Source organism: Coenobita brevimanus, chromosome 6 (genome assembly GCF_032717465.1).
Source record: "Coenobita brevimanus isolate Jiangsu-jjx chromosome 6, ASM3271746v2, whole genome shotgun sequence".
Classification (NCBI taxonomy): Eukaryota; Metazoa; Arthropoda; class Malacostraca; order Decapoda; family Coenobitidae; genus Coenobita; species Coenobita brevimanus.
Genome location: NC_136959.1, coordinates 49,036,364 through 49,058,158, shown reverse-complemented (window position 1 = coordinate 49,058,158; position 21,795 = coordinate 49,036,364). Strand labels below are relative to the sequence as shown.

General features: G+C 42.3%; 1 protein-coding gene across 1 annotated transcript in view; it reads right to left on the bottom strand.

Annotated features, from left to right (window-relative positions):
- The window catches only part of LOC145401168 (nephrin-like), a 101,672-nt gene extending 80,320 nt beyond the window's left edge, over positions 1–21,352 (bottom strand). Inside the window, exons 1-3 of the mRNA XM_080273489.1 lie at positions 21,277–21,352; positions 5,084–5,221; positions 1,805–1,984 (exon numbers count right to left, since the gene is read on the bottom strand). Of these exons, the coding sequence (XP_080129615.1) occupies positions 1,805–1,984; positions 5,084–5,221; positions 21,277–21,352 (394 nt within the window). The remainder of the gene's footprint in view (positions 1–1,804; positions 1,985–5,083; positions 5,222–21,276) is intronic.
- Positions 21,353–21,795: the final 443 nt, after the last annotated feature.

Below are 21,795 nucleotides of genomic sequence, written 5' to 3'. Positions count from 1 at the left end.
GGCAGGCAGGTGTATCAGGCGGAACTTTCCCCGGGTGTATCTGGCTGTGGCTCAGTCGGTAGAGAGGTGGCCTGCGGTCCTACCGGACCCAGGTTCAAATCCCCACTGGGGCAGGGACCATTTGAAGGATTTGAATTTCATGAAGTCAGACTTTACTGATCTACCAGAAGACCTGCCGACATGTCTTAAAAATACCCCCGCTAATACCAATACACCAGTCCTGTATGAGACAGCCCTAGCATGTATTTAATATGGACGGTGGGTGCTAGCGCCGAAGTGGTGACATGTAGAGAGGTGTATGGGATGTAGGAGGACTACTTGGCCTTGAGAGCAGGCTGTGAAGCCTATGCCCAGTGTCGGACACACACACACAAAAAAAGCAGGCGTTTCAGTATAACTTAGGCCTGTGTCGTAACCAAAATCATAGTAAGAATAAAACGGTGACGCTTTGTAGTACTGAAGTTTTCAAACATGAATTGTGTTAATAGCACGTGGATATAAAGTCACGTCGCTTTATATGGCTAAACAGTCCCAAGGTATTCCTCCAAATACCTTCAAGCACATCTAATTTAACACCGCAACCCTCCTGAACTACCTTATTTGTCTGCCTGTCCAGGTAACTCCACCCGCTCCTCTCAGATAATTCATTTCTAGTCTTCCCACTCTTGTCTTGTGTCCTTCCAACAAGATCCAAGCTTTCGATACTTACGTGTGGCTGTCAGAATAGGCCTACCGTCATACATGAACTTCCTTACTTCCGTGTTCGCCTCGATATTCCTTGTCACAGGCCTAAATATGTACTGCATCCGCGACATATCTTCCCTACTGTTACCCACCTAGCACTTCACCTTCTAAACTCTTGTTCGTACACATTACACAGCCGCTTAGCTATGCAAAGATGCTCATATTCTCTCTCAGTGTGCTAACCATTAAATCTAACATTTCACTCCATGACTTCATCCCCCTCAAAAATCATAACTTTACTATTTAATACATTTACTTTCAACGTTTGTTTCTCAAACACACTTCCAGAGACATTCACCAAGCCTTGCGACACCCACTTGTTTTCACTTAAAAAAAAAAAAAAAGTTGCTGTTGTTGTCCCAGACTCATCTGGACGTGAGACCAAGGGACTGGAGGCTGCAGTTACCCTTCTCCTGCAATCCACCGTCCTGTTTTAGGTGGACAGAGAGGGAGTTAAGGGAAGTCTGTATAACCGGGCAGGGGAGCCACCCAGTTAAATCGTTGTCACCAAATCAAGGCGTCCTTCTCCAACATCAAAACAGAAGTAGAATCATTTGACAAAGGTATAGGCAATTTCCACACCCGCCCCTCTCTTATTAGGGACATTGCAGCATCCACTGCCTTACCTTGTACTTCCTTTATGACACCAACCAAACACTTACTGTATGGTCACAGAGACATGACACATTCTTGTTGCACTCCAGCATTCAAGTAAATGAACTCGTCTCGTTCATCGTCCACTCCCATTGCCGCCCTGGCACCCTCATAACAAATTTTATCATAATTCAGCAATTTCCCATCTACTGCTTAATATTCTCAACACCTTCCTCATTCCCTCTGTATCTGCACTGTGATATGCACTCTTCATATCCATGTGGGCAACACACAATTATACGAGTGTATATATATATATATATATATATATATATATATATATATATATATATATATATATATTGTATAGAGAGAGAGAGAGAGAGAGAGAGAGAGAGAGAGAGAGAGAGAGAGAGAGAGAGAGAGAGAGAGAGACCGTTTATTCCTGAGTTTGGTATAGACTTACGTAGGACTGTGACGTTGGCAGCAGCCCAGATGGGAGGGCTGTTTAGGGTGGGTCCCACCTGACACTGATACTCCCCGTCGTCTGTGAGCGACACCTGACTGATGGCCAGATGATGCTGACCCAGTCGAGCGTCACCCAAGTAGGTATAGCGAGGGTACCCAGGCACGTGACGCTCAAAACCTGTAAGCATAGAAACTCCATAAAAAAAAAGTATTCATACATAACCTGCTGGAAACAATCTAACGACATAGATGAAGGATAATGCAAAATGTCCGATATCCCCGCCTTGCTTTCATGATGATGCACAGTAGCGTATGCTTGTGAAATTTTCTGCCTTATCCATAACAAATACTGTATTAGTATTTTATGCACACTAGCATGAAAATAGATTAATCTTCCAAAAACATTTCGAACTGCATCGATCTTCAGTGTTTAAATCTGATAACTCTGGAGGAATATGTTTTTTTGTTACATGCAGCAGTTTATTCATATATAAGAACAGGAAGAAAATAGCTGCAGTAAACCAATTATTTCATAACAGTGACTAAGTTTCAGTGAGTTATGAGAATAAGGTAAGATTATCAAAAAAGGATTCCTACACGCACAAAACCCTTGATTCAGAACTGGCGAGACTTTTTTTTTTTTTTTTTTTTTTTTTTTAAATCTCAAAACTCTAATTTCATCCACCAGAAAAAAAGCTGCCACCGTTTACCTGTGCACACAGGTATAATGGTTGTGAAGGATCGAGGATCTGTCCCAGTGAGGTAGGGGAATGGTGTAACACCACTATTCTTTTTATAAACCTTTCCATAAAGTTTCTTGAAATTGACACTGGTTGTGTATTCACGGCACGCAAATTGGTATCAGATTGACCCATCCTAACACGATTCATTGCTAAATGCCTAATCGTCACCTTGAAAGCTTATTTGCTTATACCCTGTGAAGTATGTTGTGGGGAAGAAGACAGAGTTCATGACCCCTCACGTGGAAAAAGCTTTCTTAGATGCCACCATCACCTCCATATTGAGGAAAATATGGGTTTATTTCGACACAAAAGCCGTTTGTCTGGTTGTTTGGCTGTCTGTCCGTCTGTGTGTGTGTGTGTGTGTGTGTGTCTCCCTCTCTCTCTTTCATGGACAATCGTTTTGGCACCCATATGAAGGTTGCTGCAGCACGGACAAGCAAACCCTAGTTTAGAACCTTGTGTTTCTCAACTCAGTTGCCTAAATATCAAAGAATAACAACTTCTGCTCCACTGCTGTGACCAGGAGCCTCCTCAGTTTGGACAAGAAGGTCTCCAACAAATAGAGATAGAGTAAAAAAAAAAAAAAAAAAAAAGACAATATATATCAAAATATAAGAAAGTGAACGGGCTCAATTACCATCAGGAATCAACATTCGCTGTACAAATAAAAATACACTGACGGGAAAGTATTAAAAAATAATCAACCAAATCACATACATTTTGTGTCCTTATAAACACACGCGTGACTGGACATCACTGGAAAATTGAGAAAACAACATTACGGATCCACTGATCAAAGATCTTATGGATATGAGCGGCACACAGATCATTGCCTCAGTTCAAGGCTAATCCCACTCATGTAATTTCATGTTGTGTCACCCCGTCCACTAAGAAGCAAAAAATGAACAACCATCCAACACAACGGAGTACCTTAGCAATGTCCCTTCTCCTCCACGCAAAACTACACTTCACAAGCACACACAAAAACACATAGCCACCCCAGCCTTCCAAAACCTTCAACCAAATGACATTCTTCACGAACCACCACCATGCATTCACCGCTCAGAAAGTACCCTACCCAGAGAGACATGGGTACGCTAAGCAAAACTACGATATAGTCACACACCCCTTGTTATAATACCAATAAAAATACAGCTCACAAACTTGCCCACACTGCAGTGCAGCCCCCCACACCACAAAACATTTATTTATCTACTACACCACATCACAGCACAGATAATCCTTCCATATAACCTCAAAAATGACTTCTCGGAGCGACCAGCTGAAGTGGCCGTTTCCTGCAGTCCATTGGGTTCATGTCCAAATGAGCCTGGGGTTTCAGCGACAACAAAAACAACAACAGTCTAAGCCTTTCCTCCCCACTTGTCTCTTCTCACCGCACTCAGTCCTGACAGACCTGGGCTGACAAAAAAAAAAAAAAAAAAAAAAAAAAAATACTGACATAAATTATTATAACAAACACCTTCTTACGTATGTTTCATACTCGTACTATCCCTTGCTGTTTTCCCCACAACAAATGCTGTGCGTGTAAGCAATACAGGTGCCACCCCAGGATACAAGTGCCACGTCTTGTCCCTGTTGTTCCAGGCAGCAGCTCTTCCACCTGCCACGCAGGAAAAAGCCCAGGTCTAAGCCCATTAACCCCATTTACTCTAGCTGTACACCCCTGACTTCACGTGTTGGCAGCTTCCAGGACAAAATACACCCAAAGACGACATCTACACATTTATCTAATTCATTTTCTGTCTGTTTCACGGGTGTAGGTACTGAAAGGCACAATTGCCTAAATACAACTCATCATCCCCATATGTTTCGGTGTTTCTTCTGGCACCATTAGGTGTCCTCCCTGGTAACCCTGACACCCCCAAAGAAAAAAAGTCTCGGTTTCCATAACATTTCGAGATCAAGGCGATATTTTTGCTTCATGATTTAGTGAGAGATTTTGATAATCATTGAGCGAGATTTCCCTCACTGAAGAAAATCATGTGGCACCTCTTTCGTTCACTCTGACGATATAAAAATCTTGTATATGTTGGCATGTCTCTGCCTTGCTTTCCTGTTGACTCTTTCCCAACCCGACCCGTTTACCATTAGGTTCCACACGCAAAACCTTTACAGCCACAAGTCCTCACTGATACCAACCCAGTATGGGAGGCTACTTCTATGGATAACCACCCAAGCAAAATGTACAGCTTCCTGGTCTACAGGAAGCCATTTAGCTTGTAATTCGATAGGCGAATGGACAGAGGGTATTCCATCCACTAGTAATAGCCAAACTAAAATTTTCTAGGTGAACCTGATTTACTGAAAGGATTGTTCGATAGAGGTTTCAGCCTTTTCACTGGGAAGTGTTGCAGCTGCATGTAACTGTCAGTCATTAGACAACATAAAATTCCTAAATCTGGCAAAACTACTTAAAGGATAAAGAAAGGCATATTCAGCAATTTCTTTCGTAGCTCTCACGTACTTGAGTCACACAAACATTCTGTGGTAAAGGTGTCATGTGAACCCACCTAGAGCAAATCCATCTTTTGTCCACTGAACACGGCCCTGCTGCCCGGCCACCACACAACGGAGCAGGACGTCCTCACCCTCCAAAGCTGACACACTCTTGGGCCGTTCCACAAAGTGCTGAAGTCCTGTACCACTACCTGTACCACAAGTGGGATTGTTTATTGTAAAAGAAAAATAATTAGAAAAATCATTCCTGCAAGGGAGTAAACGAGATGGGAATAAACATGTTTACTCATGAGAGGGATTATATAATACAATGAATACTAACTCCAGCCATGTATCATGTACCATTTGCTACCTGCTACTTTTATAATCCCTTGGCTACAGGGGGTTTCTAATAGCTGAATATCAGCCGGCAGTAGCCAGAGTGAAATACCGAGGATGACCTGGCGTTTAAAGGATTAGCCCATTTCCTAACTCATTTTCTAACCAAAAGATACCTACGTCACGAAATCACATAACCTGATGCATACCCAAACTCCCTATCCTCTGCACCCTTATTTAACATGCCTAATACTTTATCTCCATTACATAATCTTCCAAAAGTTATAAAATTAAGAAGACTTTGATGTTAGGGAAAACAGTATAGTTTGTAGAGAGAACCTGTATTTTACACAGGAAAAATCATCAGAGAAATTACCAATATGCCGGGAATCGAACCCAGGACTCTCAGGTGAGAGCCAGGCAGCATACCACTACACCACGACCAGGTAAAATTTGATTCACGTTGTCACAATCTTGTAACCTACGTCCCTCCGCCCCCACTGTGGGCATGAAGAGGATGAGTTAACCCCCTGGCACTCGGGCAAGTAGATGCTTTTAATCTATCCCAAACACTTACGGCAAGTCAGAATGAAGAGAGAACCTGTATTTTACACAGGAAAAATCATCAGAGAAATTACCAATATGCCGGGAATCGAACCCGAGACTCTCAGGTGAGAGTCAAGCAGCATACCATTACACCACGACCAGGAGATATAACTCACGTTGTCACAATCTTGTAACCAACGTCCCTCCGCCCCCACTGTGGGCATGAAGAGGATGAGGTAACCCCCTGGCACTCGGTCGTGGTGTAGTGGTATGCTGCCTGGCTCTCACCTGAGAGTCCCGGGTTCGATTCCCGGCATATTGGTAATTTCTCTGATGATTTTTCCTGTGTAAAATACAGGTTCTCTCTTCATTCTGACTTGCCGTAAGTGTTTGGGATAGATTAAAAGCATCTACTTGCCCGAGTGCCAGGGGGTTAACTCTTCCTCTTCATGCCCACAGTGGGGGCGGAGGGACGTTGGTTACAAGATTGTGACAACGTGAGTTGAGTTTTACCTGGTCGTGGTGTAGTGGTATGCTGCTTGACTCTCCCCTGAGAGTCCCGGGTTCGATTCCCGGCATATTGGTAATTTCTCTGATGATTTTTCCTGTGTAAAGTACAGGTTCTCTCTTCATTCTGACTTGCCGTAAGTGTTTGGGATAGATTAAAAGCAACTACTTGCCCGAGTGCCAGGGGGTTAACTCTTCCTCTTCATGCCCACAGTGGGGGCGGAGGGACGTTGGTTACAAGATTGTGACAACGTAAGTTAAGTTTTACCTGGTCGTGGTGTAGTGGTATGCTGCCTGGCTGGCTCTGAGAGTCCCGGGTTCGATTCCCGGCATATTGGTAATTTCTCTGATGAGTATAGTTTGTGTTAAGCAGTGGGAATGGGAACACCTGGTCAGAAGTCCCAGCACTGATACGAGCACTAGGGTTGGCATGGGATTAGAGCTGAATGATATATTTTGCATGGTGATATGTTAGTTGGAGCCTACGTTCAGAAGAGGAACATTGAAGTGGAGGGCAGCCCCGATTCTGGTGCTGGAGATGTTAGCCAAAAGGTACTGCCCACATAGCGTCTTCATGCTTGGAATATGACCCAACCAGGTGGAGGTCATGGCTGAATTCGAACAAAACCCCCTAGAACTGGGGAGGGGTGCAAGTGTGAATGTGAGTCAGTTAAAGTGTGTTAATGTGAGAGAGAAAGAGTGAGCATGAATGTTACTGCTTATATTATTAAAATTGGAGTATGAAGGCGTGTGCAAACCCTTATTATTATTTTTTTCTTAATGGTAATTGATGGAGCATCTGTAATTGGCCACTTACGAGTTTGGGGATATAAAGTAGTTAAAAATATCAACATACAGTAGATTTTTTTTTTTTTTTGTACTCTCTGCATAAATCTTACCTAAAATAGATAAGTATCGTGTCAAAACAGCTTTAACTTGACGTTAAGTAATTACTGAGCCATGTTATGCTTCACTGTAGCCGTAAATTAGGAAAATAATAAGCAATTTTTCAAGCACCGTGAAGAGATGGACGGTCTTTTTTATTGTAGTCTACTTCCCTTATTCTCGACTAAGTCGAACCAGAACACTGTCTTACAAGTACCTGATATATGCCAAAGCTACTTTCACACGAAATGTTCCCATTTTGTGCTAGTGCTACATTATCATCGTCAATATTTTCAGCTTCTTTGTGGGCCCAAACTCGCAAGTGGTCAAATGCTAGATGTAGTCAACCTGTCAGCATTACGGAATGTAGTCAGTCTACTTCCGCAGAAATTATTGCCGAAAAATGGGGATTGTTCACACTCTCGCTCACCACCAATAATACGGAATTCCTAGTGAAAAAGTAAGCACAAGGAAGTGAGAATAAGTTGACGTGAGAGTGTGAATGTATCAGAGTAAGGAGTGTTTTTACATGGCGAATTCTATGGTGATTAGTGAAGTTTGTTTTAACGATAATCGAATTCTTAAACTGTTCCCTACCCCAACCAGGAAGAGAAATCTTGTCAGTTAGGACGGCAGACCACCTCTCTACTGACTTGGTGTCACCACCTCCCACACTTACACATATATATTGTAATTTGTGTAAGCAGTATCATTACATATAATTCGAATATGACAATGAGACTTGATCCTTTTCTAATATCAAATGATCTTGTATATTAACGCATTGATAGGCAACAGGAGACTGGATGTTAATAAAAACAAAAGAAAGTAAACGTAAGACTAGTTCTAATACCCCATCAGCTCATATAATCAAACATGACAGGGTTGGATACAGCACTTTGGAATGGGGGGACTGGGGTGGTGATTCCTAGCAGATTTGCCAAAGTTGAGTTCATGCTTAATCATTACCAAATTCTTCACAGTTTATTATCAAATCCCTCTTTTCATTGAAATGAATGTTTCATAATATTTATCAAAGACATTTATTGCATGTATTAAAAAAAAAAAAATGTTCTATTATAATTAGCCACTGGTCTGTCAAAAAAAATGGGGGAGGGGGAGACCCCTTCACCAAATCTGTGCCTGAAAACTCATATTCTAGTAGAAAATCAGTGATCAAGAAGACAAAATATAATTCTACGTTTGTAAAAAGGCACGAAACATTGATGTTTGTTCATTCAAACATGTCATTCAAAATCTGAACACTTTTTCATATAGAACTAGAATGAGACTCAGTAAAGCGCATACCTCCGCCAATTCCTTATCTCGCAATGTTAAAGACAGTGGAAAAAAAAAAAAATCTTGGATCCGCACCTTTATTCGGATCCGCACCAAAATTAATGGAGTGTATTCTGAGCCAAAGCCCATTCTTCTACCAAGTTTCGTGGAAATCCGCCCAGTAGTTTTTGTGTAATCTTGCTCGCAAACCAACCAACCAACAAACAGACAAACGGACAGGGGTGAAAACATAACCTCCTTGGCGGAGGTACTAACTTATATCTAATTAGATCGCACTATACTACGGTATTTGCTCAGTTTCTTTGTTTCTTCTTCTTCTTCTTCCCTTTTTTTTTCTTTCCTTCTTTCATTTCTTTCTGCCGTTGCTTCTTCCTGTCTTTAATTTTCCTTTGTTTGTTTATTTGTTTCATCTTTGATTTCTCTCTTCCATCCAAGCAGTTTTCAGTTTGGTGACTTTTTTTTTTTTTTGCTCCTCCTCTTCACCAGCTCGCTTCATGCTTAGTACAACTGTTACTTGCGTAAATACCCATAGATTATTTTTATTTGATTTGTTTGTTATTTAGACCTTTCATAGGAAATTGTGGGATCAAAGGCCAAACCACGCAAACCTGAGGATCCTATGTTCATGTACCGTATGTTTATTAGTGTTAATCTGCACTGAAGTATGTCAGTGTTCTACAGTTGTATGGAGACTAGTATGATTCCCTTTGGAATGACGACAATCCTTAATTCCTTACAGATTTTTTCGGACCAAATATCATAAAAGCCTGAGTGAGCTCTGTGTCCTTCTCGGAAACCAAATTGGTACATACGCAACAGATTGTTTGATAATAAATGACGTCACAGTCCTATGCATTATGTAATTTAAAAGAATCTTAGAAAATCTAGATAAAAATAAAACTGAGCGATAACCATACTTAACCATACCGTCGTCTTCCTATTAACAGGCAGGTTGCCACGCTAGCGTCCTAAAGACAAAGTATCTTACGATTCTTGTTGTGTGCAGCAATATCTTATCATTGCGCTGATTTCAGGTTTTGCAACCACCTTGTTCTACTATGTGATCCTTTCACCAGGAGATAGTAAGGTGCAAGTTCATCCTGTAGCGCATAAAGGATTAACTTGCACTTTTTGTCTCTTTTCCCCACCTACCTCACTACCTACTTTAATTCCTACCAACTGTACCTTCCTGCCAACTGTACCGTCCTGTCTAACCTCCTGCCTTCCTACCTACCTGCTTACCTATCTGTCTTCCTGCCTACCACTTCCCAGCTCACTTCCCAACCTCCTCCCAATTTACCTGTCTCATTGCTTATATGTCTGCCTACCTTCCTACCTCCCTGTTCGCCTTCTTACCTGCCTATCTCCCTGCCTACCCACGTCCTTGCCTTGCACCCTATCAACCTCCCCCCCTACCTTCCTACCTAACTACTTCACTGCTCACCTTACCTACACCCCAGCCTACCTGTCTCTTGGCCTACCTACCTATCTCCGTACCTATCTTCATAATTACCTACCTACCTACCTGTCTACCTTCTTACTATCTCCCTACTTACCTAACTACCTACCTACCTACCTCCCTGCCATACCTACCTTCCTACCTACCCCCCTGCCTTACCTACCTTCCTACCTACCTCCATCACCTAATGAGGTCTCAACACAAGCGCACAATATAAGAGGCTAATTTCCAGTGGGTTGCATTATTACTGTGATAAGGACATAATTTACTGCATTCTGAACACTCTCTCCAGTGATACCAATTTCATCGCTATACTCTTGTAAATAAAGAAGTTTGCCTCATCTTGACTTTTTTTTTTTTTTTTTATTACTGTGACCTTTGGAGTTTAGATCAGCATATTGACCATTATAATGAAGAGGATAACCCTGCCAATTTGAGAAGATCCATTTGACATTCAGCAGACAAAGCTGGTCCATAACTGCTGGCTGTACAAAACGAAAGAACGGACAAACGGACGGAAATCTCTGTTTCTGACTTAGCCACCCCAAGGTCTTTACTTCGTCATCGGTAATCAGGAAACACTTCTTGGGCATGGGACTGACTTATGCGGTACAACATAGATAAATAATGTGCATGTTTGCATAATGATAGCCTATATGAACATATTCCATGTTACCCTGGATTTTTTTTAAATTGAATATCTTAGTACTCTCGGTAACCTTATTATAATTAGTCGGTCTAGAGAATATAGTGCTGATATTTGCTGTTAGTAAATAGGTCGAATTTCTTGCGTTCAAAGGCGTTTCACACCAGTTTTCACAGAGTTTTCTTGCATATGCCATAATGTCTATCTATCAATCTATTGCCAGACGCCTCAATCCCTTAAGCGGTGGCAACAGAAAAATCGCCTCCATGTCGCCCTGTCCCCTGCCATTTGACTACCTTGTTCCCCGCTCACACCTCCTTCTCTCATATACCTCTCCACTCCATCCCTCCATCTCGTCCTTGGCCTCCCCCTCCCTCTCCCCCCCTCCACCTCACTCACATACACTCTCCTCGTCAGTCTCTCACTCTCCATCCTCTCCACATGGCCAAACCACCTCAGTGTGTTTCTTCTAACGCTTCCTATCACATCCGCATCCACACCACAACGCTCCTTCACTTCCTCATTTGTCAGTCTCTCTCTCCATGTGACTCCTCATGCTTCTCTCAAATTACTCATTTCTACTGCTCTCACTCTTGACTTCTGTCCCTCCAACAAGGTCCAGGCTTCACTTCCCTGCGATAGAGTTGGTATCACAATACTGTCATGGAGTAACTTTTTCACCTCCATACGTTCGTATTTCTTATCACTGCTTTCAAGGAACCAGCAACCTTTCTTCCTTGTTGTACCCTTTCAAGCACTTCACCCTCTAAGCTTCCGTCCTTACCCATCACACTACCTAAGTGCTTAAACGCACTCACATTTTCCATTTCCTCCTCATCCAACCTCACTGTACATTCACTGACTTCACTTCTCTCGAAGACCATACCTTTTACTCCTCCCTACGGTCACCTTTAGATTCCGTTTCTTACACACTCTCCCCAGATTCATACAGCAAGCCCTGCAGCTCCCCTTCGTCTTCATTTAACAACACAATATCATCTGCAAACAACAGAACAGGGAGTTTCCAAGCACTGTCCTTTCTCATTAGGGCTGCTCCAACATCCACTACCCTACCTTGTATCTCTTTTATAACCCCATCCATATACATTTTGAACAACCATGGAGACATGACACATCCCTGTTTCAATCCAACCTTCAAATAGAAAAATTCACTCAGTTCACTATCCACACGCACTGCAGCATTAGCACCCTCATAAATACTCTTCATAGCATTCAACAACTTCCCATCTACTCCATATATTCTTAATGCTTTCCACAATCCTTGTCAATCCACCTTGTCATATATTTTCTCCAAATCCATGTAATCTGCATACAACTTCTTTCCTTTCTCTAGAAACTTTTCCACTAAAGATCTAAGCATGAATATCTGATCTGCACAACCTCTTCCCTTCCTAAAACCTCCCTGTTCTATGTCTATCATATTTAGCTTTTCCGTAAACAATCGGTTTTCTTTATGATTTTGCTTTTTCTTACAGTTTCTCTGATTAGGTCCCATGATTTCATTATATTCCTATATTTTCCTATAATATGTATAATACATATCTTGGTGAGGGTGAGGGTGGGGGGGTGAGGGGTGGGGGGGCAGGGGAAGGTTGGGGTGGTGTGTGGGTGTGGTGGTTGGGGGCTTCAAGAAAGTGAAACTAGTATAAAAATACATTGTATAAAGCATACTGAAATATACAGATGTTAATGTGCTAAAAACTATTTGAAAAAGGTCGAGGCAGTAAAAGGACATTATACAGTATCTCCATCTTACATTACTTTTACTCAAGTAGCCACCAATATGGTGCTGCAGATATTAAACGTATGTACATTCTAACGGTGTCATGATTATGGTATACGTATTACTCAACCATCTATCTATATCTATATACCTAGGCTGCTTCCCCCAAGGAAAGGGAGGTAGCCGAGACAGGACGACACACTCCCCATTTACTCATCCATTCAAACACATTCATTCGCATCTTAGCCCCAAGGGAAGAACGGACAGATCCTCACCGCACCACACCGCACAAGGGTCAACTGCGCAATGCAATCAGTGACATCCGCAACAGGGCCCGACAGCAGAGCTGGTTTACCCCTGCCACATCATAACAGACCCATCCCCTTACCCACACCTGATCCGACTAGCTGATCACACCAAATGCGGGAGAATATCCCCTCAGGGCTGCGTCATCACTTATTCATTCACAATTTCTCTCCATTTATTTCTGTCACGCACAGCCACTCTTCCTTGCTTAACAGACATCCCTCTCGCATCCAGTGCTCTCTTCACACTGTCCATCCATCCTATTCGTGGTCTTCCTCTCAGCCTTACACCTCTCACATCAGATCTAGATATCTTTTTCACCAATCGCTCATTATCCATTCTCTCCATATGCCCAAACCATCGCAACACCCTCTGCTCAACTCTACCAGCTATCTCCCGAACAACTCCAGTTCTCCTTCGCACTTCATCATTTCGCACTCGATCTATACGCGTCACTCCACACATACTCCTCAGACACCTCATCTCCATTACATTCAAACTTTTCATCTCTGCTACACCCATATTCCATGTTTCAGCCCCATATAACGCAGTCGGTACCACAACACCCTCATACAACCTTCTCTTTACATCCATTCTAAGCGAACGACATCTAAACACTTTTTTCATTCCTCCCAGCACCTTTCCTACTTCATTTATTCTAAACTTCACTTCTATTCTTCCATCCACAGCAACATGTGACCCTAGATATTTAAAACACTCTACCTCCTCAAGCAACTCGCCATTCAAAGCTGTATTCATCCCCCTACCATCTACCAACCTCGTACACTTCATCACTTTACTCTTATTCTCATTTACTTTCAATTTCCTCCTTTCACACACCCTTCCAAACTCCTCTACCAACTGTCTCAATCTCTCCTCTGAATCAGCCACCAGTGCAGTATCATCTGCAAACACCAGCTGCTTCAGATTCCACCCTCCACCATCAACATTCACCAGACTCAGACCTCCACCTAAAACTCTTGCATTCACCTCCCTTACAACACCATCCATGTAAATATTAAACAACCAAGGCGACATCACACATCCCTGTCGCAGCCCCACTCTCACAGGAAACCAGTCACTCACAGCATTTCCCACTCTTACACACGCTCTACTATTTACATAAAAACTTTTCACCCCTTTTAGTAACCTACTATCAAGTCCATACAATCTTAAAACAGTCCACAAAGCCTCCCTATCAATTCTATCATACGCTTTCTCTAAATCCATGAATGCCCAAAACACATCCTTGTCTTTCGCTAAATACTTTTCACACACTTGTCTCACAGCAAACACCTGATCCGTGCATCCCCTCCCTCTCCTAAAGCCACACTGCTCTTCACCAATCACTCCCTCTGTACCCTCTCTAACCCTCATAATTAACACTCTACCATAAACCTTACCTACAACACTCAACAGACTTATACCCCTAAAGCTAGTACATTCATACTTATCACCCTTGCCTTTATACAACGGGACCACACAAGCACTTGCCCAGTCAATTGGCACCATACCTTTCACAAAGCACACATTCAACAATCTTACTAACCAGTCAACAATGGTCACTCCACCACTCTTCAGGCATTCCACAGCACACCCATCCATACCTGCAGCTTTCCCTGTTTTCATCTCCTTTACTGCCTTCTCCACTTCCTCTTTCGTGATCAAAGAATCATTCAATTCTCCCAACACATTTATTCCTTGCACCCTTCCATCTGCCACAATCTCAGCCACCCTTTCCTCCTATACATTTAACAATCTTTCAAAATACTCTGCCCATCTCTTCCTTACTGCATCCATCTCATTTAACATCCTTCCATCCTCTGCTTTTACTCGTTCTTCCTTCCCAGACTCTCCCTTTCGCACCCTTTTCACCTCCTTCCAAAACAATTTCTTATTCTGTTGAAAATTCTCTGTCAGCCGCCTACCCCACGTCTGATCTGCTGCCACTTTAGCATCACGCACAGCCCTTCTCACCCTATTCCTCTTTTCCTTATACCTTTCACATGACATCTCATCCTTCCTCTGCAGCCACACTTCATATGCACGTCTCTTCTCAGCCACAGCCATACTTACTTCCTCGCACCACCATTCACTTCCTTTTCTTACACCACCACCCACACGTATCACACCACACACCTCTTCTGCCTGCCCCACCACAGCACTCTTAAACAACTGCCATTCCTCCTCCACACTGCCATTTTCCCGATCTTTCACTGCGTTCCACTCATCTTTCAATTTCTCCTGATACTCTATCTCTTTCTCTCTTTTATCCAACTCACTTACTTTCAAAACCTCCCTGCCACACCTAACCCTCCTAGCTCTCACCCATCTCTTACCTACTCTTAACTTTCCCTCCACCAGGTAGTGGTCAGACATACATCCACCCTCCCCTCTCAGAACTCTCACATCCAACAATCTTCCTATTACATTCCTATACACAACCACATAGTCCATCAAAGCTCTATCAACAACCCTTCCACCCTCCTGTCTCACCCATGTATACTTATAAATATCTTTCTTCTCAAACAGCGTATTTCCAATCACCATCTCTCGCTCAACACACGTCGCTATCATTCGTTCCCCATTTTCATTTCTTCCAAGCACACCATGCATACCAACTACACCTTCAACTGCTACATTTCCCACTCTAGCATTCAGATCTCCCATCATTACCACATTCACATTCGCTCCAAAACTCTGCAGACATACAATGCATAAAAGTATGCCATTAAAACTATTTTAGGGATAGAGTTATAGTTATGCCTTTTTATTGCCTCAGCCTTATTCCAGTGACTTTTGGCATACTCTCATCCCAATATTTTGATATATTTTATATAATATATATTTTTACTTGTTATTGTTGTTGTTATTGTTGTAGCTGTTACTGTTGTTGTTGTTACTGTTATTGTTGCTGTTACTTAACTCCAGTCTGTCTGAACGAGCAGATCCTTCGACCACAGGTAAGCAAGTGCTTCTGTGGGGCCGTTCTACAGTACCTACACCGTGTTGGAATCCGATGCCTCCTTGTGGTAGACAGTGCCTCAGCAGGGTTCTTCTCACGGCGAGGTGGTGGGAAATATGAGGAGGTTTGGCTCCTGGGTGAATGCCGCAGCTGTTCCAACTAGGGTGCACAGAGCCATCCTATGAATGCTCTCCATCATCGCCTTCAGTTCTTGTAGTTCACTATAATGATACCGTTTAGCTTGACAACAATTTTTAAAGTTTTTAAATCTGATATACCTGTCTATAATCAGTATGAAAAATTCGTTTATTTGTATAGATTAAAAGCTCTACTCTTCACTTCAGGTACACAGCCAACCTCTCTTTCTTCATTATTGTATGAAGCCTGTCAGGTATAAAGGCTTAACGATGACAAATAAACTGCAGTTTATCTTAACTTCAAGATTTCGCTGTAATGAAGCAGTCTTACGTGGATGTTTGACTCGGTAAGTAGTTGCACTAAACCATAAGCTCGGTGGAATAATAAACAAAAAAGCTTATTAAATAGAAACGTTACTTAGGCATGTAATAAAAAAAGTTTTTACCAGTATTATACTGTTTCATATTATAATCCTGATTCTAGATTGCTGTGTACACTTGGGGGAAGACCACAGAGGTGTTAATGCGGTATTATTTTTTATTTATTATTTTTTTTTTACGTGTCCGACTCTGGGCAAAGGCTTCAGGGCCTATTTCTCGGGAGCAGTGACCTATCCCAAGGCCCAGTAGTCCTCCTTCACCTCCACATGTCACCACTTCGGCGCTAACACCCACCATCCATATTGAGTACATGCTAGGGCTGTCTCATACAGGACTGGTGTATTGGTATTAGCGGGGATATTTTTACGACACGTCGACGGGTCATCTGGTCGATCACGAAAGTCTTCATTTTTTAGGAAATTCAAATCCTTAAACTTTTCCCTCCCCCAGCCGGGATTCGATCCTGGGTCCGGTAGGACTGCAGGCCGCCTCTCTACCGACTCAGCCACGTCTTATACTCTTACCTTAGGATACCTTAGTGATAGTGCTTGGTGCTGGTTTAGCAGTGATTACTGTTACTGTCTTAGATTTTCATTCACTGCGTTCCGTATAGTAAAAGTTGAGTGGGATGAGAATTTAAAAGCATTATACAGCATGGTAGCCATTTATGGCCTCCCAAAGCAGAGGATGTTTCATACTCAGTCATTAACATCATGTAATCAAACACCAAAATATTCTACAAAGTCTTGTTTATTGTATCGTGCGGATGATGCCACTGAGACAAGGGTGAGGGGATCGGGGGCCGGGAGGGTGTTTCGGTGGCCCCTCCCCCTTCACACAAACAGGTTCCCGCCTCCCGTGACCCCAGATTAAGGACGTTCCTGCCAGGGTTGTGGTGCGGCTTAGCATTAAAGCTGACTTGAATTTCGCAACACACACTGTTACACACTTATCCTACCCAACTCCAACAAGTCCACTTGCGAGCAGAGACGAGATTCATGTCAGGAGCTGATCAGATTGAATTTAAACAGTCTCTCTCTCTCTTTCTCTCTCTCTCTCTTGCTATCTGTTTGTCTGCCTATTTATTCTTTTATTGCCCCATCCTATTAGGGTTCGCCTCAGAAAAAAGGATCTCAAACGTTTCTCTTCCCATTCACTAACGACATCTTCCACACCACCTTCCAACACACAGGAGATGAGACATTGGCACACTCATGTTTGATTTTTCCATTATATTACTGCTAACTGAGGCAGCAGAATCTTTGTTGTTATTAAAAACACAGTTCCTCCATTTTTGTACTCGATACAGTCTTTTACACCACCATCCTCTTATAATAGTTAACAATGAACAACTCTATCATCTCTGAACATACTTTGTCTTTTACGTGTTCACTCTTGGATGGCTCGCATTACATATCTTGTGAAATCATCTTCTCATAGCTGGGTTGTGCTGATCAGATACCTTAGTTTCTTTAATTCTGCTCAGGTACTAATTATGTGCAGGGTCCTTAGTCGCACCTGAATGGACTGTACAGATCTCGTTTAGGAGGCTCACCATATTTGCTTTTATCACGGTGGACTCACAGGCATATCGTCTCATCAACTTCCCTCCTTCATCTCAAACTACCTTAATTATGGTCTACCGTTCTTATCCTCCCAGCCCACCTAGCCCCATACCTTCTTATATCGTGTAATTCCTCACTGCCCCTATCACTCCATATGTCTGAATCACGGTAAATCGTTCACTCTTTTTCCTGCTGTATCAATCTCCAAACCGCATTCTTTACGAGTTCATTCTGTTATTCTTCTGTCCATCCACGTCACTCCAAAAACATTTCTGCAATAGCATGCTTCCTCAGCTCTCGCTCTCGGCTTTTGTTCTCCCAGCACCGTATGAACAGGGACAAAAGTTCTAATATTTCATCTTTTCTACTTTTCACTGTCATTTTCTGGCTAATAATCCCAAACTGAGAAAGGCTTGGTACATTTCTCTGCACACTGGCGATTTTCTCCATGATGTGCCAAGAAGAAAAGCAACGGACATGCCCTAGGGGTGTAGTAGACACTGTGAGCAGGCGAACTAGTGCCCCTTGTGGTACAAGCCTTAATAATGCGCGTTAATTTTGTAAGTATAGAAGTATGTAATGCCTTCATCACTCCTACACTCACATTATTATTATTACTTTTATCATCATTACTATTATTATTATTATTATTATTATTGCTACTACTACTACATACTACTACTACTACTACTATTATAAAAAACTCTACATTGTATGGAGTTCTTATTGATATTGTAGATATAATTTCATTTTTTGTGGGGGGGGGGGTAAATCTAGAAGGCCGACATTCCAAGACCGTTCGAAATACAGACTTGAAACTTTCAGGAGTGATGTATTTTGGTTGCAGGCTTCTTTTGGCACAATCTTTTTTTTTTTTTTTTTTTTTTTTTTCCCCTAGCACTAGCACCGTACTAGCTCCCTCAATGTTATTTTTTCAGTTTTTGCTCTCCTGCGTAATAAAAACTACTGAATCGATTGCTTTGCAAATATCCCAATAGGCGATGGCTGAATCGGTAGAGAGGCGGCCTGCAGTCCTAATGGACCCAGGATCGAATCCCGGCTGGGGCAGGGAACAGTTTAAGGATTTGAATTTCCTAAAAAAGCAAACTTTCCTGATCTACCAGATGACCTGCCGACATGTCGTAAAAGTACCCCCGCTAATACCAATACACCAGTCCCGTATGAGACAGCCCTAGCATGTATTCAATATGGACGCTGGGTGTTAGCGCCGAAGTGGTGACATGTGGAGGTGTAGGAGGACTACTGGGCCTTGGGATAGGTGACTGCCCCTATGAAATAGGCTCTGAGCCTTTGCCCAGAGTCGGACACGTAAAAAAAAATATATATATATATGCACTTGGGTATTGCTATTAAGATCAAACAAATACTTTTTGATATACTGAGGAAAAAAAAAAAAATGGCTGTCTCATGCCTGGAGTGCTAAATTGGAAAGCATTCGGCCGATTTTGACCAAACTCGGTGGAAATGTAGTGGGTCATGAGTGAACAAGATTTGCATAGTATGAACGACCTTGACCTTGATCTCAAGGTCACAGATCAAAATCCGTTAAAAATTCTGAGTCATACCAAAAGTCCCATAATATTAGGTCTACAGTGATAAAGGTATTTTCGTTTGGAATGTGGAGTTATTTGAATATTTCCTCAGCAATTTCGGAATTCTAGTCATTATTGGTATGTAGTTGTGGTTGTTGTTACTTTCTGTCGATGCCTGGTACTACCCTGTTGTTGTTGTTGTTGTTGTTGTTACTTTCTCACGATGTCTGGAACTCTATCCGTACCTGCATTTCCCTTTTCTTTAATTCATCCAAAGTGCAACCAACTTTCGCAGTATTATCGAAATAATGTCATATTCCCACATTTTCTGTTTCCGGACAATTTAGGTTCGTATTATTAACAATGAGATCGCTAAGATGGAGGAAAGTTTCCATTTTTGTTTTTCTATTTGTCAGAGCCATCATGGGGACTGAATGGACTGTAAATGTTCTTTCTAAGTCACTGCTGGATGCGCTCTGTACCGTGTCATGTAGGCTAATAGGATCTATTGGTCACAACTGTTCCATTAATGGCTATAAAAACATGAGGGTTTACATGCAACTTCATCCTCTCAGTTTTAATAACGTGACTTTTAATATAAACCCCACTTCTCTTTCTGCGACTCTTCAAACTATCTGGTTGGATTTGCCTGTATTTACTCTCATATTTTCTCCTATCAGACAAACTGCCAAATTCCACTAGAGATTCTTCAACTTCTACCCTTCATCTCCTCTCAGTAATGTATCGTTCTCAAACACGAGCACAGTTTCCATTCATTATCTCTCCTCTTCAGAACCAGATACTTTCATCTATCTCTATCAATAAGCAGACGCCTTAATCCCATAGAAGTGACCGCAAATAAATATCTCCTATGTCACCATGTCCTCCACCATCATACCTCTCTCATCCAAATATCTCTCCACTTCATCCCTCCACCTCATCCTTGGTCTCTCCCTCCCCTTTTCCCTCTCCATCTCATCCCTCCACCTCATCCTCGGTCTCTCACATTTCCATGGTCTCGTTGGGGTAGGAAATTTTCTTGCCACCTCTTCCTTAGCGACTTATCTCGTGTATTGCCCCTTAATATTATCTTTTATGTCATTCATGTCAGTTTAAGGTCGACACAGCTCGCATCAGTAGCACAGAAATCGGATACAGAGAAGTGTTACGAAATTCAACAAAGAGAGAGAGAGAGAGAGAGAGAGAGAGAGAGAGAGAGAGAGAGAGAGAGAGAGAGAGAGAGAGAGAGAGAGAGAGAGAGAGAGAGAGAGAGAGAGAGAGAGAGAGAGAGTAGGGGGGGGGGCCTCTGTGGTTTGTTCTCCGTAATCTTTCTTTCACTCCATATACTCTTAATACCCTCCAAAATTCCTGGGTAACCTACTCTACATTATGTTGTCTCCATATCCACAATAACTATAAACAACCTTCTATTTCTTTTCCATATTTTCCCTGCCAGATATCTAAGAGCAAATCCCTGATCAATACATCTACTACTCTCCCTCAAACTCCTTCATTCTTCATATACTTTAATGTATTTGCCATCGTCATCTTAACCCTCACTCCTTCGGTCTGATGTATTTTTCACTTTATTCCACTACAAGACGAACTTATTCAGTTTAAGCAGATCTCTTGTTGTGGAAGGGCCAATGGAGGATATATCTAACCTCTACAGCTAGGAAAGTCTCTCTTTAGCTATATTGAGACGTTTGGTAGTGGCAAGAATAAGTAGTGAAAATACGTAATCAGACAGAAGGGGTTAATGAGAACTACACCATAAACATCCCTTTCTACACTCAGCAAGGAGGGGAATCCTGTGTTCTCATCTCACTCATTCACTTAACCCATTTGTTCACATTCAGGATAGACTTCCCAAACTGGAGTGGTTAAACACACTCTTACCATTAACTTGACTGATCAGAAAATTTGTAGTATTACCTTGGCGGAGGCAGCAGGAGGCGAGCAGAGCGATGACGAAGCAAACGGCAGGGTGTGTGAGCAGGGAGGCGGCCATGGTAATGTGGCATTAGACGATCAGTTGATGCTCGGGGGTCCAGCCTATCCAACGGGAACCCCAGTAAGTTTTTAATGAATGCTGAGCTCCTTACCTTATCTCTTATTTCCTAAAAAGAATAACACTTGTTTATTTTTCACCTGGGCCCTTAGAGGCCTCGCCCCACACCCTTCAGGCTTACAGGACTTGGGGGTCTCCGCTTGCTTAATCCTTTTCCTACTGTTGATGCATGTGGGTATTTTCTGCAGGCTAATACCAAATGATTTTGTTCAGCTGACAGAAATCATAACTGTCTGAGGTTGGAAAAAAGTCTCAAATCACCCTTTTTCTGTTGATGGTACTTCCAGGAATTATACACCAGGCAATTTTGTCCAGTCGGGAAGAATCCAATAATCAGAGTGTAATGACGCAATCGTATACACGACTGCCCCACTTTACCAAGA